General features: G+C 43.6%; 1 protein-coding gene across 1 annotated transcript in view; it reads left to right on the top strand.

Annotated features, from left to right (window-relative positions):
- The window catches only part of ids (iduronate 2-sulfatase), a 36698-nt gene extending 20063 nt beyond the window's left edge, over positions 1 to 16635 (top strand). The window contains exons 4-9 of the mRNA XM_068047118.1: positions 1349 to 1437; positions 2973 to 3173; positions 4150 to 4320; positions 5016 to 5142; positions 6027 to 6200; positions 12425 to 16635. Of these exons, the coding sequence (XP_067903219.1) occupies positions 1349 to 1437; positions 2973 to 3173; positions 4150 to 4320; positions 5016 to 5142; positions 6027 to 6200; positions 12425 to 12888 (1226 nt within the window). The 3' untranslated portion in view covers positions 12889 to 16635. The remainder of the gene's footprint in view (positions 1 to 1348; positions 1438 to 2972; positions 3174 to 4149; positions 4321 to 5015; positions 5143 to 6026; positions 6201 to 12424) is intronic.
- The last annotated feature ends 9515 nt before the right edge of the window (positions 16636 to 26150 follow it).

The raw sequence follows: 26150 nt of genomic DNA, 5'->3' as shown, positions 1-26150 counted from the left end.
TGCTCCACTAAGGATAGGTGGTACAACACGGTCCAACTGCATGGAGTGTTCCGCGGCAATGTGACCAGGCCCATCCTTTGCAACACCGGGGACAGATAGAACCTCAGCACGTAGTGACACTTGGAGTTTGCGTACTGGAGATCTACACACAGCTTGATGCAGCCGCACACGAAGGTGGTCATCAGGATGAGGGCCACGTTGGGTACATTTTTCCCACCCTTGTCCAGAGATTTGAACATCGTGTCCCTCCGGACCCGGTCCATTTTAGATCCCCAGATGAAGTGGAAAATGGCTCGGGTGACTGCCACAGCGCAGGAGTGGGGTATGGGCCAGACCTGCACCACGTACAGCAACAACATGAGCGCCTCGCACCTGATGACCAGGTTCTTACCCACAATGGAGAGAGATCGCTGCCCCCACATGCCCAACTTTTGTCGTACCTTGGCTACTCGCTCCTCCCAGGTTTTGGTGCATGCCCCGGCCCTTCCGAACCATATCCCCAGCACCTTCAGGTAATCTGACCTGACGGTGAAGGGGACAAAGGATCGGTCAGCCCAGTTCCCAAAGAACATGGCCTCGCTCTTGCCGTGGTTAACTTTGGCTCCCGAGGCCAGTTCGAACTGGTCGCAGATGCTCATCAGTCTGCGCACGGACAGCGGATCCGAGCAGAAGACGGCGACGTCATCCATGTACAGGGAGATTTTAACCTGAGTGCCTCCGCTGCCTGGGATTTGTCACCTCTCTTATGCTCGCATCCTTCCTAATAGACTCAGCAAAGGGTTCAATACAGCAAACAAACAAGACCGGGGAGAGAGGACAGCCCTGTCTGACTCCAGATTTGATCGGGAAACTTTCCGATTCCCACCCGTTGATTGAGACTGCGCTACTGATGTTTCTGTAGAGCAGTTGGATCTAATTGCAGATTCCCTCCGCAAACCCCATTTTGGAAAGCACGTCCATCATGTAAGTGTGCGATATCCTGTCAAAAGCCTTCTCCTGGTCCAGGCTGATGAGGCAGGTGTCCACCCTCCTGTCCCGTACATAGGCGATCGTATCCCTGAGTAGCGCGAGACTATCAGAGATCTTCCTGCCGGGTACAGTACAGGTCTGATCGGGGTGAATCACCAACTCCAGAGCAGATTTGACTCGACTGGCTATGACTTTGGACAGAATCTTGTAGTCAACATTAAGCAGTGAGATGGGCCGCCAATTTCTGATTTCAAAAGATTAACATTTGGCTCCTTTGTTGCTCAATATGTTTGTGTCTTTGTATGTTTCAGTTCCAGGTAGACCTATTTTAATGCTGTTGATCATGTATCACTTAACTGAAATGCCCCTCATCTCTTAGGGATTGTGTCCAATCATACAGATGATTATCCTTACAGCTGGTCAGTTCCGCCATTTCATCCTTCAACACAGAAATATAAAAATGCCAAGGTAAGACTTAAATGTTATGTTTTTTTTTGAAATCCTTCTGGGCATGAAGGTGTCACTGACAGTGTTGCTCAGAGGGCATTGAGTCAACCAGTGTGGATTTGAATCATGTGCTGGTCAAGGTTTCAGCAAAATCTGCCAAACGCACAACCTATGCCACCAAGAAGGACAAGGGTAGCAGGCATATGGGAACAGTACCACCTCCAAGTTACACACCATCCTGACTTTGCTAATGTTTCTTCGTTCTTTCTATCCCAAGGTGATAGCCCCTAACCGAGGAAATCTGGTTCTTAGATCTGTTTGAGCTGAATGCTGGCAAATCATTTTATCTTCACAAATCAGAGCTAGTGTCTCAAATGCTGGAGGAGGACTTGGAAGCACTGGTGCAGTTGGTGTCCTCACTTCAGAGTGATGATTCATTGGGCCGGATTTTCAAATCTGGGTTGGGAACCCAACGCCCAGATGAAATCTGCGTCCCGACCCTGCGCCTCAGCTGTGTCACACACGCGACGCTATTTTTAAATGTAGGTGCCCTAATTGGGCAGGAGGGGAGCTTGGCGTTCAATTAGTGGAGCTGAGCGTCTCCAGGAGGCAGGAGCTGTGTGCCTGGTGCCAGTGGCAAGACCAGGCAGCAGTCATGTTGGGGGCTGCTACTGCCTTGCTAAAGGGAGCAGGCAGCTCCTTACAGGGCCAGGAGCATCGAGGGCAAAAGGGGACATGCAGGAAAAATGAAGGTCTAGCACTAACAGTGGCACAAGAAGGTCCATTTAAAAAAAAAAACAATTTTAAGGCATAAACTTTAATTGACCCCATGGCAAACCTGACAGCTGTGTATTAATGTGCACCAGACTGTTTGGGTTCGGCAAAATAAACTTTAAAAATTCCATTCTGCACTGGACAGGCCCCTTTAACAAGCTGATTAAGGGGCCATTAATCAGCAGTGAGCAAGTTTCCTATTTTTACCCTGCCAGCCCTTTAAAAATTACAAGCTGCCCTGGAGGCGTTGAGATCCTGAGACGACCGAGACCATGATTTTGAAATAGTGTTCACAATGGGTCCCTACCCTGCAGCCCTTTTGAAAATCTGGCCCATTGATGTCATTTTCATCTGGTTGTCATGCATGGTGCTTTGCCAGCCAGATTAAATTTAACCTAAAATTCGTACAATATAAGACGAAAGATTTGGTTCCTGCTGTTGGGGTTGATTATCCTCTCCACTACTTTGCTTGAACGGGTAGTGTCTGTTCACGTGTGGCTACATTAAAGTATCACTAAGCACATAATAGGAATGTATGAAGCTGTGACCAGATTTAATTTACTCTAAGGACCAGAGACTCTGTCCTATTCTGGTTCTTCTGAAGAATTCAGTGCTGTTGCAACAAACCACGGTATAATTTATGTAATGCAAAAATAAGCAATGTTGCACTGATAATTTGACATTGTACGTATTACTTACAGAATTTCCAATGACAGCCCATTAAAACGATGAAGCATTGGACCTGAAGAGAACTTCATTAACTGGGTGTTTTCTTCAGCTAGGTCTGCAAAGGTCCAGATGGTAAAAAGCATGCTAACTTAGTTTGCCCAGTGGATGTTGAGGAAATGCCAGAACATACACTACCTGATATACAGAGCACTGAAGAGGCAATTTGGTTACTGAAGAGCATGAAAAGCATGAAAAGCCCTTTCTTTTTGGCTGTTGGTTACCATAAACCGCACATTCCGTTGAAATATCCTAAGGTAACAACTCCATTGTCTGGTACAGTCTTTGGGAGCTGTCTATTATATACTTAAGAGTGTGTACACAAGCTGCGCACAATAAAAATCCTGTAGTGATTGCTGTTTACAAAATTAAGCAGATCTTTGTTGTTTAACACAGATCTAAATATCCGGCTCATAGAAAGAACTTTCTTTTCAGGATGTCCCAAAGTGCTTTACAGTCAGAGGTACAATTAAAGTCTAGTCACTGTTGTAATATAGGAAACATGGTAACCAATTTGCACACAGCAAGCTCCCACAAACCAGATAATCTGTTTGTGATGTTAGTTGAGGATAAATGTTGGACAGGACACCAGGGAGAGCTCCACAGCATTATTTTGAAAACAATAATAGTGGAGTCTTTTTTGCCCATCTGGGAAGGCAGACGGGCTTTGGTTTAATGACTCTTCCAAAAGGTGGCTTCTCTGAGAGTGCAGCACTCCCTCGGCCCTGCACTGAAGCGTTGACCTTGATTTTGTGCAAGTGAAAATGGCTAGGAACTTGAATCGCTGCAGGGCGTGTTCCATGCAGATTACATGACTTTGCAGAGGGCTAATTTTGTGTCTATTTGCAGTCTTCTGATTTTGTGTGTGCATCAAGCATTGACTCTGTGGGCATCAAACTGATGCAGAACAAAAATGCTGCATTTGAGGATGGTGATGGCCAATTAGTTAGGGAGCTATTGTGCAGGCCACTCTGAACATATTGCCTTGCACTTGTGTCGGGTTGAAAAATGGAGTTTTGTGGCCCAGTCTCTGATCCTGCTGATAAATGGTGTAAAGCTTAGAATCCATTGTTTAATGATTACAGCTGTAAGTGTCTTCAAAAACTATATGCACTAGAATTTGGTCTCAGGTACGTGAGTGTACAAGAGAAGGCCTGTATCTTTAAAAGGGTTAAAGAATGCATTTTTGTGTAAATTTAAACTTGTATGATTTTTTTAAAAAATTCTGTTCAGGAATTTTTAAAATTGTATCCACGTGAGAAGATCCATCTTGCGCCTGATCCCAAAATCCCACCAAAACTACCCCCAGTGGCCTATAATCCATGGACTGACCTAAGAATAAGAGATGACGTTCGGGCCCTCAATATAAGTTTTCCTTATGGATCCATTCCTGATGACTTTCAGGTATGTGTCTAATCTGCTCTTAAAGGGAGCATTCAGTTAATGAATGCACCAGATGCCAAGCACAGCTTCCTTCACACACAATAAAGAAAATGGGTTGCTAGCTTTTATATATCTTGGCTGGGGAAAATGATGACTTGCTCCCAGGTCCTGTTTGGGATTTTGAAATATCTTGAGGTGATGGCCCCTTTAAAAGCCTTGTATCTCTCTCAGCTACTCCAATTCTGGACAAAGGAGCCTTTGTTAACATTTTAAGTCTTGGCCATTCAACTAATTTTAGGTCATGCTGTAGTCAGCAGAAATGGTGTATCGCTTGTATACCAATGTTTAGTATTTCTTATGTATTAATGTTTAGTGAGCATTGTCGTGTAGTGTAGTGTTTTGAATTTGCATTGTACATTGTGTACTTTAGAGGCTGCTGTAGAACACACACGCTTTGCCTCCAGTCCTGTACCAAGCTGTTAAACTTCACTCAAGTCCCGAGGATGCCACAAGCATTTTACAGAATTGTACAGCATAGGGGAAGCCATTCAGGTAACCCCCTCAACTAGCCATTTGGAAATGGCTTGGTGTGCACCCAAGTCAGTGCACTGTTCCATCACACTGGTGGGAGGTGTAGGGCAGGTGGACGTTAGGAATTTGACTCCCCAGAAGATGTTGAACCGAGGCTGAGATTTATGCCCCTTGCATCTCTTCAGGTGCTTATTCGCCAGAGTTACTTTGCTGCTGTCTCCTACATGGATACTCAAGTGGGCCGACTGCTGAATGCACTGGACGAGCAGGATCTTGCTAATAATACAATCGTTGTGTTTACTTCTGACCATGGTGAGCAATAAATTGGGTCCAGTTGGCTAATAGATATGTTTAATACTCATTGGCTGAAGTAGGGGAATTTTTTTGGTGGTTGTAAGGGGAATAGCTCTTGATTTTATTCATGAGCCTATTGATAAACAGATTTAAATATTACCACTCTCTCTTGATTCAGTTGTACTCTGTTCCACACAAACTGTGTTGGCCATTGCTCACTCAGTCACTACACTAGTTAGCACTGTTAACCCTGTTGATATCAGATCAGTCAACTAACTTGATATGCACCTGTGATGATGGCAGCTACAACAATAATCTGCATTTATATAGCGCCTTTTTAATATAGAGCAATCTCGTGGCATTTCACAAGTGAAATCGAGCAACTTTAATCCTTGTGTAGCTAGGCTAATTGTGAACTAATAATTGTGAAGGAACTTGGTAAATGTACTAAGTGCTACAGTAAAAGTCATTGGATTGTCATAAAAACCAACTGGTTTACTATTTCCCTTGGTCTGATCTAAATGTGGCTCCAGTTGCACACTTAACCGCCCTTGCAAGAGGCCTAGCAAGCCACTCAGCTGTACCAAACTGCTGCCAGTGGTTCAAAAATAAGGTTGCACCACCTTCTCGAGGGCGACCAGGGGTGGGGCAATAAATGCCAGCCATGTCCAAATCCTGCAAATGATTTTAAGAAATTTCATTACAATCTCCCAACAAGCATTGTTGCTGTGTAGTAGACCATTACTCCAACGCACTTCATGTGAACAAGCCAGTGAAATGGGGAATTTGCTGTTAAATTCTAATCTTGTGCAAGCTCTTCCACAGATGTTTCATTTTCAATTTTTTTTTTAGCTTTCTGGTTTTCAAATTGATTTAGACCTATTGCCTTGTTTTTCTTTTAGGTTGGTCACTAGGGGAACATGGAGAATGGGCTAAATACAGCAACTTTGATGTAGCCACCCGTGTCCCTTTGATGTTTTATGTACCAGGAATGACTGCAGACTTTCCTCCTCGCGGTCAAAGGATGTTTCCTTTTATTAACCCCTTTACTAATAAAGTGGGGAATTTGCCTGCAGGTAGGTTAAAACATTCAGTGTAGGTAAGTGCATCAGAAAATTTCATACGGAGGTTGGACGGTGAACCTTGTTGCTTATTCAACTAGTAATGTTGCTATCCCAACTGTATTTTAGTGCTCAATGTTCAAAAGTATTTTTCCCAGAATATTTCTCTGTAATGTATGCAAAAAGATCAAAATCCAGTTGAGATAATAAAGTAAAAGAATGTAATACAAAAGCAAAATACTGTGGGTGCTGAAAATCTGAAATAAAAACAAAGTTCTGGAAATGTTCAGCAGGTCGAGCTGCATCTGTGGGGAGAGACAGAGTTAAAATTTCATGTCTGTGACCTTTCATCAGAACTGGGAAAAGTTAGAAATGTAATAGCCTTTGAACAAGTGAAAGGAGGGAGGATAGGAAAAAGAACAAAAGGGAAGGTCTGATAGGATGGAGGGGAGAACAGATGAAAAGATGAAAGGTTTCAATTTACAAGGCCAAAGGGAGTGGTATAGGATAAGTAAAGAAACAAAAGGTGTTTCTACATGAGTTGTGAATGGCAAGATAGCAGCTGTCTGAACACAAAGTAAAGGAATTAAGAAATGAGAAAAACCAAACTGGCAAAAGACGTGAAACAAAATGGGGTAGAGGATATGACCTAAAGTTGTTGATCTCATGAGTCCAGAAGGCTGTAAAGTGCCCAGTCCAAAGGTGAGGGTGACCTCTTTGCAGATCATCTTCATTGGTCTGCAAACATGACCCTGAGATTCCAGTTGCCTGTCATTTCAAATCTCTAATTGATCGCACTCTGACATTTCTGTCCTTGGCCTGCTACAGTGCTCCAATGAAGCTCAACGCTAGCTCAAGGAACAGCTTTTTAGTGTCTTTGAGTCATAGTGGCACAAAAGGAGGCCATTCAGCCCATTGGGTCCATGCCGGCTCTTTGCAGAGCAATCCAATCAGTCTCATTCCCCGGCTCTACCCTCATAGCCTGTATGTCCCTTTAGGTGCCCATCCAGTTTCCTTTTGAAATCATTCAGTGTCTCCGCATTACACCACCCTCTTAGAAAGTAAAATCCAGGTCAGTACCACGGCCTGCATAAAAAAAAAGTTCTTCCTCACATTCCCCCCGCATCTCTCGCCCAAAACCTTCAATCTATGTCTCCTAGTCCTTGTACCACCAGTTCATGGGAACAGTTTTTCTTTGCCTACCCTATCCAAACCTGTCAGAATCTTGTACACCTCGATCAAATCTCCCCTCAATCTCCTGTTGCTCTTGGGAACAACCCCAGCTTCTCTAACCTAACCTTGTAGCTAAAATTCCTCATCCCTGGAACGATTCTAGTAAATCTCCTCTGCACCCTGTCAAGGACCCTCACATCCTTCCTAAAGTGTGGGGACCAGAACTGGACATAATACTCTAGTTGTGCCCGAACCAGAGCTTTATAAAGGTTCAGCATAACCTCCCTGTTTTTGTACTCAATACCTCCATACGTCCATTTATGAAACCCAAGATCCTATATGCTTTGCTAACTTTTCCAGCATTTCTTGTTTTTATTTCAGATTTCCAGCATCCGTATTATTTTGCTTTTATTGTAGTTACTAGGACTGTCCTTACACGCTTTCTTGAATAACTCTGTTACTTTTGCCACTCTCCAATCCTCTGGCATCTCTTCAATTCAAGGGAAGATTGAAAAATTATGGCAAGCCCTTCCACTATCTCCTCCCCCAGTTTTAGCAACCTGGGATGCAAGCCATCCGGGCAAGGCAACTTATCCACTGTCAGCATAGCCAGCCTTTCCAATACATCTGCCCATCAATTTTTACTTGCGTTACATTTTTTTTTGTCAGCATCCTCTTCCTTAGTAAATACCGATACAAATTAGGGGAGATGGTGACATAGTGGTTGGGTGAGAGGGCCCCGCCCAACAACAATCAGTGACGAGCCCTCCTCTGCTGGACCTGCGGAGCCAGGCTGGGATTTTTCACCCCCCAGGCCCTTCATTGGTCTTGAGCAGGACTTCCACCTCCTTGAGGCAGGAGGTCCCCCTCATGGAGCTGCCGGCCAATCAGTGGGCCAGCAGCTTAGTCCCAGCAGCGCCACCGAGAGCGGTGGCAATTATTGAGACTGCAGCCAGCCATTAGCGGCAACAGGAAGGACAGCCCCGGAACCAAGGTTTTACCAGGCGGGGTTCTTGGGGCTTTTGCTGTCCGGCTGCCAAGGGTAAGATAGCAGCGGCAGAGAAGGAGGCCCTTAAAAGTGGCAGTTAATTGCCACTTAAAGGCCTTGATTGGCCTGGTGCAGGTGGGCTGTTTCTTGCTATCACCCCACATAAAGTTGCAGTGGGGTTGGGAAGGTGTTGGGACTGGAAACCCCCTGCCTCCCACTCAATTTTATGCCCCCAGCCGCCCTCCCCAATGCCCCCCATTCTCTTTTCCCCCCCCCCCTCCCCCCTTCCACAGCTGGCTGGTTGGGGGGGGCTGTAAAATTTTGGCTGTAATGTCACTCTACTAGTAATCCAGTGGCCCAGGCTAATGCCCTGGGGACATGGGTTCAAATCTCACCACTATTTACAATTCAACTTATTTGCTGCAGAATTCCCAGGCAATGACCTCGATGTTTTAGCATCAGCTGTGTATTAATTTACATGTCCAATAAAAGAAGTGCAACTAAATGGTTTCTTAAGATGCTCCTCAAACAGTCAAGTGCTTTTCAAACAGTTAAACATGCCTTTGCATCCAGTAACTACACCTTTTTGTGGTCATTTTGTGCTGCAACCTTTTTATGCACAGTAAGGTTCCGTAATAAGTGACCAGTTTATCTGTGTTTTTGGTGTTGCTTTTGAAGAATATTGGTAGGAAAACATTCTCTACAAAGGGATGGCTTTAGTTCTGGAAGAGGCAGCAAGGTCTGAGTTTCATATCCCTTCTGAGGGACGGCAATTCTAACAGTGTAGCACTGCGATGCCAGCCTGGATTACGTGTTCAAGTCTTGAGTGGGGTTTGACCGCAAAGCTTTCTGACTTGGCCAGAATTCTACCAACCGAGGCTCCAAGGCTCTCACTGATTCCAGTTAGATCACTTCCTGGTTTTGAAGAAACAGAAGCTAATTCCCAAAGTATGAACACATTGCAGTCTACCTCCTGAAGTTGAATGGAATTTGCGGTAAGCAAACCGGTTGCTTGAAATGGAAATCTTAAGGTTAACTACGACCCAATCTTCATAAAATGAAAGTGTAATCCACTGCAACTTTGGAGCAGAGAGCAGAATACTGTCAGGTCCTCTGTCTGTCTCTCTCTCTCTTCTGCTTTTATAGTTGCTCTTATTGTCACATCTGTTGGTGCTTCCTTTCATCTTTGTTCTCTACTTATTCACTTTTTTCCTCTCTATCTGTAAATCTCTCCTTCCCTCTAGTCTCCTCTCTTCTCTTTTGTATGCCTGTCTTTTTGTACCTCCTCGGATTTTGCTGAGGTGAAATTTTCTCGACTGTGTAAAAATATTACACTGAATTGCTTTTTTCTCCCTGGTTCCCCCACAATCTAGTTCAAGTGACTGCATCTGCTGAGATAAACTGTTCTATTTTCCTATATCCTGCACAAATGGCAAAGAACAACTACTTGCATTTCTAATAATGTCTTTCACATTGGAAAACGTCCTAAGGCGCTTTGCAGAGATGTCGTCAGACATTAGGAGGGTTGGTCAAAAGTATAGCCAAAGAGATCAGTTATCAGACGACCGACTCCCGCAGCTACTTCAACTACACTTCTTCACTGCCTCCTGTAAGGACTCCATTCCATTTTCCCAGTTTCTCTGTCTCTGATGTATCTGCTCTGATGATGCAACCTTCCACGACAGCGCTTCTGATATGTCTTCCTTTTTCCACAACTGAGGATTCCCCCCCCCCCCAACACACCTCCCCCCCGCCCCCAATGGTGGTTGACAGGGCCCCCAACTGCGGAACACCTCCGCTCAGTCCGAAAGCATGACCTCCAAGCTTCCGGTTGCTTGACGTTTCAATACACCCCCCCTGGTCTCATGCCCACATCTCTGTCCTGGGATTGCTGCAGTGTTCCAGTGAACATCAACGCAAGCTCGAGGAACAGCATCTCATTTACCAATTAGGCACACTACAGCCTGCCGGACTGAACATTGAGTTCAATAATTTCAGAGCGTGATGGGGCCCCCCTTTTTATTTTTATTTTTCATTATTTTTTCTTTTATTATTTTTTATTTAAGCTTGTTTAGTTTGTTTCTACTGTGCCTACCCACTGTTGTTTTTTCGTGTCTGTGCTTTGGGCCAGGGCTGTTCATTTTTCTGTCAATTAACGCCCTCTCTGCATTAATGCTTTGTCTTTTACCACACCATTAACATACTATTTACCTTTGCTCCATGACCTTCTAGTCAGTTATTCTGGGTGTCCTTCTCCTATCAACACTTCTTTTGTTACCTCTTTTCCCACCCCTGCTTTATTTGCTTAAAACCTATTACATTTTTAATATTTGCCAGTTCTGATGAAAGGTCACTGACCTGAAACGTTAACTCTGCGTCTCTCTCCACAGATGCTGCCAGACCTGCTGAGTATTTCCAGCATGTCTTCTTTCTATTTGAGGTCAGTTTTAAGGAGGGTCTTAAAGAATAAGAGCTAGATGTCGAAGCAGAGAGGTGTAGGGAGGGAATTTCTGAGCATGGGACACAGGTAGCTGAAGGCACAGCTGCCAATAGTGGGTTATAGGGAGGTCACAGAGAAAGAAAGAGATAAGACCAGGAAAAGTTTTAAACACAAGCATTTGAATTTTAATAAAAGTAAAATACTGCAGATGCTGGAAATCTGAAATAAAAACAAGAAATGCTGGAAATACTGAGCAGGTCTGGCAGCATCTGTGGAGAGAGAAGCAGAGTTAACGTTTCAGGTCAGTGACCCTTTATCAGAACTGACAAATATTAGAAATGTAAAAGATTTTAAGCAAGTAAAGCGGGAGGGTGGGGCAGAACTATCCAATCAACACCTTCTCTTTTGTTATCTCTTGCCTCATCCTCCTCTTCCCCCCCCCCCCCCCCCCCCCGCTTTACTTGCTTAAAATCTTGTACATTTCTAATATTTGTCTGTTCTGAAGAAGGGTCACTGACCTGAAATGTTAACTCTGCTTCTCTCTCCGCAGATGCTGCCAGATCTGCTGAGTATTTCCAGCATTTCTTGTTTTTATTTCATATGAATTTTAATTTGGCTCCCACCTTTGACATTTCCAGTGTAAGTTAGCAAAGACCGGGGTGATAGGTGAGCAGGATCTGGTGCAGAGTAGGATGCAGTGCAGCAAAGGCTTTGAATTGACGTCTATAGAAGGTGGTGCAAAGGAGAAGATTGAAATAGTTGTTTCTGGAGCAAACAATGCATAGAATCATAGAATCGTAGAAAGTTCAAGGCACTGAAAGAGGCCACTTGACCCATCGTGTTTGTGCTGTTCGAAAAACAATCCAACCATTCTAATCCCACCTGCCAGCCTTTGGTCCGTAGCCCTGCAAATTATGGCACTTGAGGTGCATATCCAGACTCTTTTAGAATGAGTTGAGGATTTCTGCCTCAATTGCCCTTACAGGAAGTGAGTTCCAGACCCCCACCATCCTTTGGGTGAAAAACTTTACCCTCAACCCTCTAATTTTTTTTACCAATCACTTGAAATCTATGCCCCCTCGTCACTGACCTCCCTGCTAAGATAAATGCCTGGATGAAGGTTTCTGAGACAAGGGCAGGGGTGGGCAATCCAACTGAGTTAGAAGTTGGTGGTATTTGTAATGGAGAGGACATAGGATCAGAAGCTCAATTTGGTGTCAATTGTGAACCGTCTGGTTTAGGCTGGGAAGGGGTTGGAATGAAGGTGATGGTAACAGTTTTCCCAATCTAACGGTAGGAAATTGGGACTCATTCCCAACTCGTTACCAGACGACAGAGAGCAGCCGATATGGCAGAGAGATAGAGCTGGGTGTGGTCAGCATAGATGTGGAATCCAACCTCATGTCTGCTGGTGATGTTTTCAAAACCCAGTTCGGTGCTGGGCTCAGATAGTTTATAATCATAGACCAAATGACCATTTCTTGTTTTTGACATTTCTTGTGCAATAAGCCATGTCTACCCCTGTTTACAAAATTAACGGAGATATCTGGTTAAAAGCCCTATTTTCCGACACACCAATTGACGGTGCATTTTTTTATTTACAAAGTGAGTTACTCAAGTGTTTAAATTTCGTTACAGGGTTGATGAGTGATACCAATGTGGAATTAGTGGACCTCTTCCCAACACTCTGCCAACTTCTTGGGTTACCTCACCCACTGAGATGTCCAGCATCTTCCTTTCACGTAGAACTATGTACCGAGGGGAAAAGTGTGGCCTGTTATTTAAACTTTAACGCTATGAATTGGAACAGTGAATTGTTTGCCTACAGCCAATACCCCCGGCCGGCGGACAAGCCCCAGCTAAACTCTGACCTTCCTTTGCTGAAAGACATTCGAATCATGGGATACTCTATCCGTTCTGATGACTACAGGTACACGCAATGGGTTAGTTATAATGCATCCACTTTCAGCGCCAATCTCAGTGACATTCATGCTGGAGAGCTTTATCTTCATAAAACTGATCCAGGAGAGGATAATAACTTGTATAACAACACTGAATTTGCGGGGGTGATGCAAAAACTTTCAGCCTTACTTAAAACTTGAGGATTTCACATTCACTTGTTTGTGATTTTGTACTATATTTTTACACCGACTTAAGATCTGTACAGAATAGAAAATTGCCTGAATAGTTGTTCAGTTATTTTGTCTGCCACTCTTGTTTTAAAATAACTTTTTGAATTTAATGCTGCTTTTAATTTGTTGATGTTTGCAGCATTACTTTAGTACCCTTGAGTTTAAAAGGAAAGAGCTTGCATTTATATAGCGCCTTGAATGTTCCAAAGTGCTCCAAACAATGAATTACCTTTGAAGCATGCTCATTGTTAATTAGGCAAAAGCAACGAGCCAGTTTGCAGCAAGGTCCTACGAACATCAAATGTGATAAATGGCCGGTGAATTTGCTTTGGTCTTGGTTAAATTAAATCAATTATTGCTCAAGGAAACTCCTCTTATTCGAATAGTACCATGGCATATTTTAATGTTCACTTGAACACGTAGGCAAGGCCTTGGTTTAACATCTCATCCGAAAGACAGCACTTCCCTGCAGTGCAGTCCTCAGTGCGGCACTAATATTTCAGCTTGGGGTGTTTTTAGAGTTTGTGCTCAAAGTGGCCTTTTAACCTGCGACCTCAGAGTGCTAACTTCGAGCCAAAGCTGACACTTAGATTGCATTCAAGGTTAGTACTACCAGCTGGAACTGTTGCATGCACTGAGACTGTTGATTGTCTTCTTTCTTATCAGTCTAAGAGTTTTCACAAGAGTCTTGAGACTTGTCAACTGTAGGGAGCAAAAGCTGGGAATCGGTCGGCTGTTGAGTAGGGTGGGTGTGGAAGAGCCTTTCATCCTTTTCCTTGGCTTGAGACAAAAAGTTTGAAGTTAAATAGTGTAAGGAGAGTCATATACAGGAGGCTCCTCCCCCTCCCTTCCTCCCTGAACAGCCAATAGGTGGGCCTTGGTTGCTGCTCCTGATGTTCTACCTTTCCATCCTCTGATGGTCTCTCCCAACTGTAGCCAAACCATTTCACATGCACCTCCTGCCTTCCTTTTCTCTTTCTAAATTTTTGTCAGTTTGAATAAATGATACTAAAAGTAAGGAGAGCCATATGCGAGGTTGAAGTAAAAACAGCAAATGCTGGAAACGCAGAACAGGTCAGATGGCAACTATAGAGAGCACGCTAATAATGAGGTTTTGGGTCTGTACCCTTTTATCAGAACTGGTTCTTTCACCTGAATCTATGAGGCTGCTTGGTATCTCACCCCTGAGCACTACTACTTCATTATGATCCGAATTTCAATAATTCCCTGTGTTGAGGTGGTGGTTGGGGGTGGGGGTGGTTTGTGATTTACTTCAACTCCAAAAGCATACGAGCACACAATACAGCAGTGCACTCACTGTGGGCTAATTAGCAGTATTGGTCTAAATCTCTTGATCTGTAGAGAGCGAATGAGTTGTATTATCTCGGTAAAAAGGTATTCACACAAGGCTTGATGTGCATTGTGAAAATAATTTAGCAAGGCTGTGCATTCCCCATCAGGTTTTATACTTGACTTAACTCTGCAATACTCCTTTTGACTGTAAAGTGTGGGAATGCCCTATTCCTCAACACTGCTGGAAGTGTACACAGTCATAAAGTGTGCTTTACTCTGCTTGTTTTCAGGTACTCCCTGAAACTAAACAATCGACAATGCACTTTTTAATATTATCACTATTCCTTTTATGTCAAGATTTCTCCTGTTCGTTTGTGACAAATCATTGACCTGTCCTCCTTATAAATGTGTTGTTGATTTTAGTACACCTGGGAAAGAGAGCACCTAACCCCCCCGAGTCTTACATTACGATAGCAGCTATGCTTCAAGAGTACTTCATTGGCTGTAAAGAACTTCAGGATGTCCTGAGGTTATGAAAGGTGCTACATAAATGCAAGTCCTACACCACACCTGACCTCTCCGTCTTTCACTCTCCTCTCATGGACATCAAAGGGATTTTTCATAACTATAATAAAAGCAAAATACTGCGGATGCTGGAAATTGAAACAAAAACAAGAAATGCTGGAATCACTCAGCAGGTCTGGCAGCATCTGTGGAAAGAGAAAGCAGAGTTAACATTTCGGGTCAGTGACCCTTCTTCGGAACTTTTCATAACTATGTTCGCTTATGGAAGGAAAATTATTCTGATTACTGTTACAATTTTACCAGTTATTGAAATAGATCATTGCTTTAAAGCTGGACTAACTGGCTTCTTGCAATCTCATTATGTGGTGGTGTGTATATATAGAAGTGGCTGTTTAACAACATAGTCAGGAAGCAGGAACATTAATCTCTGTCCCTTTTGATAGGGAAAAGTTAATCAAGGGAAAGTCTTGCTTTTAAAGCATGTTCCATTTTTTTTTGGTGAGTCTGGAACTGTGTGTTTTAACTATCCCTTTCGGTTTAAAACAGCATCGATCAAAACATACCAGTATTGTAAATGATTTTGAGAGCCTGAAATATTTAATGTGAATGAATGCCTGATTAGGAGGAGGTCCATTGTTACTTTTTTTTTTGTAAGCCCTCCTTATTCTGATTGACAACATATAAAATAGACCACAATCTTTGAATAGCTTAAAGGTGTTCGGTGATTGAAAAATGTTTCTGCTGCTTTGCTGTAAGATGATTATTGACTTTACAGATAAATCAATAGAAGAGGCCTATAATGATTTTCTGGGGCCAGTTAATAAATTTTGGCTGCGTTAACAAGTCCCTCCAACTTGAAGCACAATCAACATTTCCTGTTAATTGCCTGTTTCTCAACTACTTGTGTTTCAAACCCTAGCACTACCTTTTTCTCCTGCACTAGTTTCTTCAGTTGTTAGAAGCTGGTATGCATCTTCAGTGGTCGAACTTCTCGAGCAGCTACTGAGCTACAAAACTAATGAAGAAAGACTAAAAAGGTAGGTCATCCAAAGGTTCATCAAGGGGAAGATGTTTTGTCAGATGTTTTAGGCCATCAGGCCTGACCTGCTCCAATCTTGAGACCCGAAATCCATTGGAGCAAGAATTCCTCTGACTGGAGCTGTGCATCTGCTGGCTTCCAACTAAACAGTGGATCATTACCATCAAGTATAAACCCATGACTGAAAGTTCCTAGTAGAGCGAAAATGACCTTCTTCTACAGAGCTTACCACAATCTCAGGACATTCCAAAGTGTTTCACAGTCAACTAAGTTTTTGATGTATTGTCACTATTGTAATGTAGAAAATATGACAACCAATTTGTACACAGCAAGGTCTCCCAAATAGCAATGTGATAACGATCAGATCACTTTAATGTTGGTTCTGGGATGAATGTTGGCCAGGACATTGGGGAGAACTACTTTGAAGGGAAAGAGACTTTTTAGGTGCAAGAAAGTGATGGCACAGTTCAGCACTCAGCCTCCTCTTTGGCTGTTGAAGGGGAATGGTGTTTGAGCCAATTTTCTTATGGGCAACATCCCCAGGGTTGTCTGGGAATACATCCTCCATGAGCTGATGGGCACAAGAGATGTCGCTAAAGTGCTTTTTGCACCTGACTTTACAATGATGGTCATGCCTACGGAACCAACTGGCCCTAGTGCGGTCAGCACTGGAGGGCACTTGCAGATGTGATCCCAGAGTAACCAGTGGGATACTAATCCGCTAATTATTGGACTTTAAATATTTGCTTTTGCCAGGGATACCGAACGAAAAAAACCTGCCCAACTGTTTGTTCACGATGTCAGTACATGATGACTCAGACCACACCTTATTTGTAAAATATAAAACTTCTGATAGCTGATTTGCGCCTTGATTACTTTATACATGCCTCACAGGAAGTGCAATGAAAGTTCACTAGTCTGATTGCTGAGATGAGGGATTAACTTGTGAGGAAATGTTGGTGCAGATAAGGCCTTATATTCCTATAGTTTCAAAGAATGAAAGGTGATCTCATTGAAACCTAAAACTCTTAAGGGGCTTTGTTTTTTGTTCCATTTGTGGGATGTGAGCATCGCTAGTAATTCCAGTATATATTGCCCATCACTAATTGGGTTCGAGAAGGTGGTGGGTGAGCTGCCTTGAACTGCTGCAGTCCATCTGGTGTAGGTACACCCACAGTGCTGTTAGAGACAGAGTTGCAGGATTTTGACCCAGCAACAGTGAAAGAACGGCGATTTCCAAGTCCGGTTGGTGTGTGATTTTTGAAGGGAACTTGCAGGTAGTGTTCCCATGTGTCCCCTGCCCAAGTCCTTTTATGTGGTCGAGATCGCAGGTTTGGAAGGTGCTGTCGAAGGACCGTTTGGAGAGTTGCTGCACTGCATCTTGTATATGGTACACACTGCTGCCACTGGTAAAAGAGGTGCTGATCAAGCAGGCTGGTGTCGAGCTTCTGGGGTGTTGTTGGAGCTGCACTCATCCAGGAAGTGGAGAGTATTCCATCACACTCCTGACTTGTGCCTTTTTTTTTGGTGGACAGACTTTGTGGAGTCAGGAGATGAATTACTCACTGCAGAATTCCCAGCCTCTGACCATCTCATGTAGCCACAGCATTTATGTGGCTGGTCCAGTTAAGTTTCTGGTCAATAGTGACCCCCAGGATGATGTTGGGGAATTCAGCAATGGTAATGCCATTAAATGTTAAGGAGAGATGGTTAAATTCTCTCTCTTGTTGGAAATGATCATTGCCTAGCACTTATGTGGCACGAATGTTACTTGCCACTTAACAGCCCAAGCCTGAATGTTGTCCAGGTCTTGTTGCATGCAGGCATGGACTGCTTCAGTATCTGAAGAGTCATAAATGGCACTGAACATTCTGCAGTCATCAGTAAATATCCCCACTTCTGACCTTATGGAAGGAAGATCATTGATGAAGCAGCTGAAGATGGTTGGGCCTAGGACACTACCCTGAGGAGCCCCTGCAGTGATTGGGGGAGGCAGTGGCTTAGTGGCAGTGTCACTGGACTAGTAAGCCAGACCCACAGGCTAATACTCTGGGGACATGGGTTCGAATCTCACCATGGTAGATAGTGAAATTTGAACTCAATTAATAAATCTGGAATTAAAAGCTAGTCTATTGGTGGCCATGAAACCATTGTCGATTGTTGTTTTTAAAAAAAAGTCTGGTTTACTAATGCCCTTTTTAGGGAAGGAAATCTGCCATCCTCACCTGATCTGGCCTACATGTGACTCCAGACCCAAAGCAATGTGGTTGACTATTAAAAAATGCCCTCTGTTCAAGGGCAATTAGGGATGGGCGACAAATGCCTAGCCAGCGAAACCTGCATCCCACAAACAAATTTTAAAAAAGAATCCTGGGGCTGAGATGATTGGCCTTCAACAACCACAACCAGGTATGACTCCAACCAGTGGAGAGATTTCCCCTAGATTCTCATTAACTTCAGTTTTGTTTGGGCTCCTTGATGTGACACTCGGTCAGATGCTGCCTTGATGTCAAGGGCAGTCACATTGGCTTCACCTTTAGAATTCCTTTGTCCATATTTAGACCAGAGATATAATGATGTCTGGAGTCGAATGACCCTGGCGGAGTCCAAACTGAGCATTGGTGAGTAGGTGCTGCTTGATAGCACTGTCAACAACTTGACATGTAGATGCTGAAAGGATGTTTCCCCTGGCTGGGCTGTCTAGAACTAGGGATCACTATTTCCAAATAAGGCATCGGCCATTTCGGTTTGAGGTGAGGAGAAACTTCTGCACTCGAGTTGTGACTCTTTGGAATTCTCTGCCCTGGAGCTGTGGATGCTCAGTCACCTGAGGTAAGTTTAAGACTGAGATCAATAGATTTTTTTTAAGGGAATTGAGAGATATGGAGATGTTGTGGGAAAGTGGAGTTGAGGTAGATTAGCCATGCTCTTGCTCAATAGCAGAGCAGGCTCGAGAGGCCCTATGGCTAACTCCTGTTCCTATTTCTTATTTTACGTTCTTTATGATATCAAACCAGGACAATCTGTTCAATAACTGATAAGTATTTTTTAAGGTTCACGCCAAAAAAAGACATTGCAGTGTTGGAAAGGGAGGATGTTCTTGAAGGGGCAAGGGCAGAATCCATTTGGGTACAGTTGAGGAGCAAAAAGGGTATGATCATGTTTGTAGGGGTATTTTATAGGCCACCTAATAATGAGAGACCGGAGCAAATCTTCAGGGCAATCATAGATGTGCAAGAACTATAGAGTAGTGAATTTGGGGGACTTTAATTACCCAAATATTGATTGGGATAATTTGAGTAAAGGGTAAGGAGGGGGAGGAATTTCTGAAATGTGTTCAGAAGAACTTCCTTGATTGGTATGTTCTCAGCCCTGCTAGAAAGGAAGCATTGCTGGATCTGGTGCTGGGTACTGTGGGTCATCAAGTATCTGGTGGGGAGCACTTGGGTAAGAGTGATCATCATATCATTAGGATTAGACTAGTAATGCAGAAAAGCAAGGAACAAAATGCAGAATGTCTAGATTGGAAGATGACTAATTTCAATGCGATTAGAAGGGATCTAGCCAGTGTAGAATGAAACCAAAGACTAACAGAAAGAGTTGCTTTGGAACAATGGATTATTTTTAAGGAAGAGATGCTTCAGGTACAGGCTAGGAACATTCCAACAAGGGTGAAAGATAGGGGACACAATAACATGGCTCATTGTATGATGAGGGAGATGGACATTATGATGAAACAAAAAAGAGGGCGTATAATGTCATGCCTGGTAAAGACATATCATATTCCAACTTTTAAGATACAAACTTTAATGTGGAATCTTTGAAATTGTCCACTTTTTAAAGGCAAAGTCAGTACTGCAAAATGGCCACCAGAGGTCAGATGACCTGGTTTGTGTATTCAAACACCGCTTCACTGTCTTGAAAGGACAAAAGAATACATTCCAGACTAAGGTGTTCACTAAACCCATTCTAGAACCATTGAGACATTCCTGAATCGAATAGATTTCTTCTGAGACAAAGAAGGTGTGAAGTAGACACATCATAACAGAATTCTACCCATCCAGACATTCATGGATGGCCATGGATCCCACGTCTTGGTCCATTGTGTGGTCTCACCAGGGGAGAAGATCATTTCGGGTATCAGAAATGCGAATATGCTGAATTGTGGCCTTAAAAGGTAACCCTATGGAGAGAGAAAGAGATCACAACAACCTCACCAGAAGGAGTCCAGCTGAGGGCTGTGGAATGATCCAGCCTAAAAAAGAAGCAGCCCTGCTGCTAATTCTACACTTCAACTTCCAACTCCGTGTAGCAGAGAACTGCAAGTGACTGCCACCTCCAAACTAAAATCGCAACCACCAGAAATCTACAACACCTCAACAAGTTGGAGACTACAAACACCCAGGCCTGCATCTTTAAAAGAGATTGTTCTACTTAGAAGATTCAACAGGTTTACTGTTATGAGCAGGTGAGAAAGGGGTCTCGGGCTCCCCTCGGCCTTTTCCTGGTTTGGCCGTTTAACTTTCAAAAACAGTGTTTTTAGCTTCTCCTCAAGGAGTCCATTCTCACTGCTCTCTAATTGTAAATGCAAAGAAATCAACCAAATTGGTTTTCTCAGATTTAAATAGGAAAGGTGTAAGTTTATTAACTGTTAAATCTACTAAGAATATGCGACACGACCGCGCTAGCGTGCCTATGCAATAAACACATGCAAATAGAGACAGAGGAGGAGAATGAATTAAAGGGGGGGGAGAGGGGAGGTTTGAAGGAGTAGATGGAAATTTAGTTGCTGATTTTGAGTTGGGTGTGAAGTCTTTGAAGTTAAGTCTTGCAGTTCTCATTGGGGTCCAATGCACACTTTCAAACTTGTTTTGCTGGTCTTCAGTCTTGAGGTTTAAGTTACTTCTGTGGGTTCCTTTGCAAGAGAGAGAGAAGTTCAAATGCAGTCGCTTTTTTAAAAAAAAAACTTCTGTTTCAGACACAATTCAAAACACCCCAGGTTGGCCAGCAGGTTAGTCATGTGAGCAGCTCCTTGTTTGGAGCAGCCTAGCCTGCGAGATTTTTGGATTCCTCCAAGTTTACCAGATGCTCTCAGTGGGGGCGGGTGGTTGGGTGGAAGGTTGGTTCAATGACTCTCGATGTCTCTTGATCATCACTATTGACAAAACCCATCTGGCTAATTGAATCCAGGAGTACTCCCATTATGTCTCCATTTTAGAATGCAAATGTGCAGCCATACTTCCAGCCACTTTTCTGCGGTCTTTGTAAACAAGTTTGTCCGGTGTCCTGTAACAGTTCAAAAATAACGTTCCATATGACAAAATTAATATGTCTCATTTTGGCAGGTGTGGTTTCCATCACATTACTGTAAACCATGAACATCTACCACACCTTGAAATCCTACCCTTTACCTTCTATCTATCTTTCCTTGAGAGTGCCTGTGAGAGTGAATGCGTGCGTGAGTGATGTTGCGAACCTTTCAGGGAATGAATATTCAATAAATAGGTTTTCTCATGGTTAATCTTCTGTTTTAAACCTATCACTGTCTGGTTATTTGCCAAGTAAAGCACTCGGGCTAACTCATTTTAAACAAAGCACGATTGCAGTCTGTTGGGAGGTCAACAGTGGGAGCCACCCACACCCCTACTACCTGTCCGTAACCGATGCATGTCATGTGAACTCTTCAAGTGAGAACAAGGCCATATACAATAGGTGGAGGGGGAGGTGAAGAGGAAAATTAGACTGGCAAAGAGGGAACATGTGATTGGAATGCCAGTCAACATAAAAGAGAAACCAAGGATCTTCTACCAGCATGCAAGTAGTAAGAGGTGATGTGGGGCCTATTAGGGACAAAGAGGGTAATGTATGCTTTAGACTGACTGAATAGCTCTGTGGACAGCCAGCATGGACCCGATGGGCCGAAAGGCTGCCTGCTGTACTGTAAGTGACTCTCTGACTATATGACTATGACTCTATTCCAAGTGCCTACAATTGGGAGCATATCACTTGACTGGTATTAATTATCCTCCTGCTTCTCTCCCAAAGCATAAGTTGGGATAGCCATGCTTTTTCCTCACATTCCTTGTCTCTCTCATCAGAGCAGGGAGGGAGCTGCAGTACTTTAAACAAGAGATGCATCATCTGCTATGTCAGGAGAGCAGGGTTTTGGAGCTCTTGGGTGACTGAAGAAAGCCAGAATACTTTTTCTTGAAGTCAAGTAAGAGGCTTTTTCCTGTCTCTGAGGCAACATAGGACAGAAACAAGGCTATGCCACTAAATATATGCATTTGTTGCTGTCATGTGTTCTTTGTGTTATTTTAAACAACACCAATGAGGTATGTGGATTTCAGTTTCTTTGAAGATTTCTAATAGGTTTATTAACAGTTAAACTAGTATATACAATACAGAGCAATCTATATACAGAACCTCTGTCTAGGGTGTTAATTGCAGAGTGACTCTGGCTTCTAGTCACATGATTACATCCTAGTACTTGGCTCATTAGCATCCTAAATACTTAAAGGGACATCACTCTTGAAGCGATCATACAACATCCCCTTTCTTTCCAAAGATGAGATTCGGACACTAAGTAAAAACACACAAAATTGGATAACATCAAAATTAGTTCTGCAGGGATAGAGATTATAAAATTTACATACATGAGGATAGGGATTATGAAATTTGAGTGCAGAAGCTTAAAAGTCCATATATCATTTCGGTGGTTTGACAACTTTTGTTCAGAGAATTTTCGCCTCAGTTGTTGCTGGTTTTTTTTTTTTGAAGTTTCTCCCTTTCTGCATTCAGTTTCTGTTGCTCTGCCAACAGCCTGCTAATATACTCTGTTGCCTTTCTCAGGATGGCCACTTTTGAGGCCTTGTCATTCTTGGAAAGTTCCGGCACCTCATCTCGAAGAGCCAACACACGATGCTTCAACTCATTCCTCTTCTGCCTCTTCAAGACATTGTGTCTCCTTCGCCCCTCCTCGTCCTCTGCATCTGAAGGCCTAGGACTCGAGGTTGAGGACTTGTTGGGGGAGGAGTACTTGGCCTCATGGAGGTACCTTTCCGTTCTGGACAATTTCCAGTTTCCTGGTCCCAACCGCCGCCTCTTCACTATGGATGTCCAATCGCTCTACACCTCCATCCCCCACCAGGATGGTTTGAGGGCTCTCCGCTTCTTCCTGGAACAGAGGCCCAACCAGTCCCCATCCACCACCGCCCTCCTCCGCCTGGCTGAACTTGTTCTCACATTGAACAACTTCTCCTTCAACTCCACGCACTTCCTTCAAGTAAAAGGTGTCGCTATGGGTACCCGCATGGGTCCTAGTTATGCCTGTCTTTTTGTGGGATATGTCGAGCATTCTTTGTTCCAGTCCTATTCAGGCCCCCTCCCCCAACTCTTTTTCCGGTACATTGATAACTGTATCGGTGCCATTTCCTGCTCCCGCCCCGAACTGGAAAACGTTATCAACTTTGTTTCCAATTTCCATCCTTCTCTCACCTTTACATGGTCCATCTCTGACACTTCCCTTCCCTTCCTCGACTTCTCTGGCTCCATCTCTGGGGATAGGTTGTCCACTAATATCCATTATAAGCCCACCGACTCCCACAGCTACCTCGACTACACTTCTTCACACCCTACCTCCTGTAAGGACTCCATTCCATTCTCCCAGTTTCTCCGTCTCCGACGCATCTGCTCTGATGATGCTACCTTCCATGACGGTGCTTCTGATATGACCTCCTTTTTCCTCAACCGAGGATGGTTTCCCCCCCCCCCCACCCCCACCATTGTGGTTGACAGGGCCCTCAACCGTGTCCGGCCCATTCCCTGCACCTCTACCCTCACCCCTTCCCCTCCCTCCCAGAACCGTGACAGGGTTCCCCTTGTCCTCACTTTTCACCCCATCAGCCTCCATATCCAAAGGATCATCCTCTGCCATTTCCGCCACCTCCAGCGTGATGCCACTACCAGTCGCATCTTCCCCTCCCTTCCCCTATCAGCATTCCGAGGGATCGCTCCCTCCGCGACACCCTGGTCCACTCCTCCATTACCCCCACCACCTCGTCCCCGTCCCATGGCACCTTCCCCTGCAATCGCAGGAGGTGTAATACCTGCCCATTTACCTCCTCTCTCCTCACTATCCCAGGCCCCAAACACTCCTTTCAGGTGAAGCAGCGATTTACTTGTACTTCTTTCAATGTAGTATACTGTATTCGCTGCCCACAGTGTGGTCTCCTCTACATTGGGGAGACCAAGCGCAGACTGGGTGACCGCTTTGCGGAACATCTCCGCTCAGTCCGCAAGCAGGACCCTGAGCTTCCGGTTGCTTGCCATTTCAACACTCCCACCTGCTCTCATGCTCACATCTCTGTCCTGGGATTGCTGCAGTGTTCCAGTGAACATCAACGCAAGCTCGAGGAACAGCATCTCATCTACGGGGTCAGGGTGTGTGCAGTTGGTGGGGAACAAGAACAGCAGGTGGTGAGGTGAGCCCGACAACAAAGTTACCCAGGCTGCAGAGATTGTCTGAGGGATGAGAGGGAAGGGATGACATGGGTGGGGAGGATTAGGTGTGGCAAAATGGTGGGGACAATTCTTTCATACAGCTTATTCAAAAGCTATTCTTTGTGCTAAAATGAAGATTCACTAGATTTGCATGAAAAAAGTTTTAGAAAAGCTGTTAGATGAATTAAAAGAATACATCAGCGTTGATTCTACAGACAAAGGAGATAACAGTCTTCAACCCTCCAGAGTCTAACTTCAATGGCAATGCCACCGCACAGAATTAAACTCCAGGAAGGAGCAGTTACTATGAAACTTGAATCCCAAACAAGGTCTTTGTCATAGAACAAGATTCATAGTTAGGAAACTGCTTTCTTCAATGATAGATGTTGAAATTATAATAGGCAGATTTCAAGGAAATAGACTGTTTATTCCTCAAAAAAAAATATTGAGCCCATCAGATATAAACCTACCTTTTCAACTCGGGAGAAAACAGTTCCCAATTAGACTTTCATATTCAATGACTATATTGTTACGACCAAGATGGGAGTAATGCACTGTTAATTCAGTCCCACCACTCCACAGGTCACAGCATATTAGTAAAGTTTCCCACCTACTGTAAAAATAGCCAAATTAATCACTTTATTTATCTCCTGAATAAAGCATGCTAAACCAAATTTCTTTAAACAACAAAATTAACTATTAATCCTTTTAAATGATAGAGATGAATCTATATTATGAAAAGATTTTATAACTCCTTAATCTTTTTAACCGTCGAGCGCACACATGCATTCAAAAATCGGTTAACCGGGGAGAAAGGGTGTTTTGAATTGTAATGGTTTTGTAGGAATAAAATAACTGGGTTGTAACTTCTAATAGTATTCTCCGAATTGGTGAGGTGTCCCAGAGTTGAATAGTCAGATGCCCCTCGAAGTCTTCAGGTGAAATTAATGAACAGTCTGTGGTGGGTGGGTGTTCAAGGTAGTTCATCTGCAGCAGGTGTCACACAGATCTTTCAGCAATTGATTGTAGCAACAAGTCCATTTAAATTTTAAAGTAGCAGTCTAACAGTTGAAACCTTCTTGAGACTTCAGGAACTTCCGAAACACCAAAGTCAACAGGACTTACTCTCCACAAAGGAGCCTTCTCCCCAGAGCACAGCAACAACAGAACTCACTCTTGAGGCAGGGATTCTTGACTGGAGGCAACAGCAACATGCCACACAGGAAACACAGGCTTCCTTTCTCCAAAGCAGTTTTTCTCCAAGAGTGTAGCGATTCCTCTTTTCTCTGGGTCTCTTCCTCTCTTCAGGCATAAACAGCATCAAGGATTTTAGCTCCCATTTTCTGATTCAGCTCTAACTTGTCACGTGTTTAAGTTGCTACTGAAGTTCAGTCAATCATCTTCTATGCTGTGACTGACAGATGTTAACTTATTGACCCCTTGCTGGAGGATGAAGAGAAGTAAACTGAATCTTGAATTTTATAATGTAATTAATATGCATTTATTCTGTAATGTACAGAATGTTGAAATACATTTTTAACTTTTCTGGGTCTGTTTTGACACATTTACTGTGATTAAATTATGTGGGTAATTAACTACGTCCTTTGTTATGATCACCTTGTTCATGGTTTGTATTAATTTTCTAGAGGTAACTTTTAATTTGGTAATTGAATATTTTTATGCAAGACAAATGAAAACAACTGGTTTCAGAAGCTGACAAACAAAGCTAGGGTGGCTACAAATCAAATGGTGGCCCATGTTTATTTTTTTAAGGTGAAAATAGGAAGTGTGAAGACCCTGAACAAAGGGAACCTCTCTGAATTTTGATGGAGATGGTGTGCTTGCAGCTGCCTCAATGAAGGGTTTAAATTAT

Source organism: Heterodontus francisci, chromosome 15 (genome assembly GCF_036365525.1).
Source record: "Heterodontus francisci isolate sHetFra1 chromosome 15, sHetFra1.hap1, whole genome shotgun sequence".
Classification (NCBI taxonomy): domain Eukaryota; kingdom Metazoa; phylum Chordata; class Chondrichthyes; order Heterodontiformes; family Heterodontidae; genus Heterodontus; species Heterodontus francisci.
The sequence above is the reverse complement of the archived record's forward strand: the minus strand, read 5'-3'. Positions and strand labels throughout refer to the sequence as shown.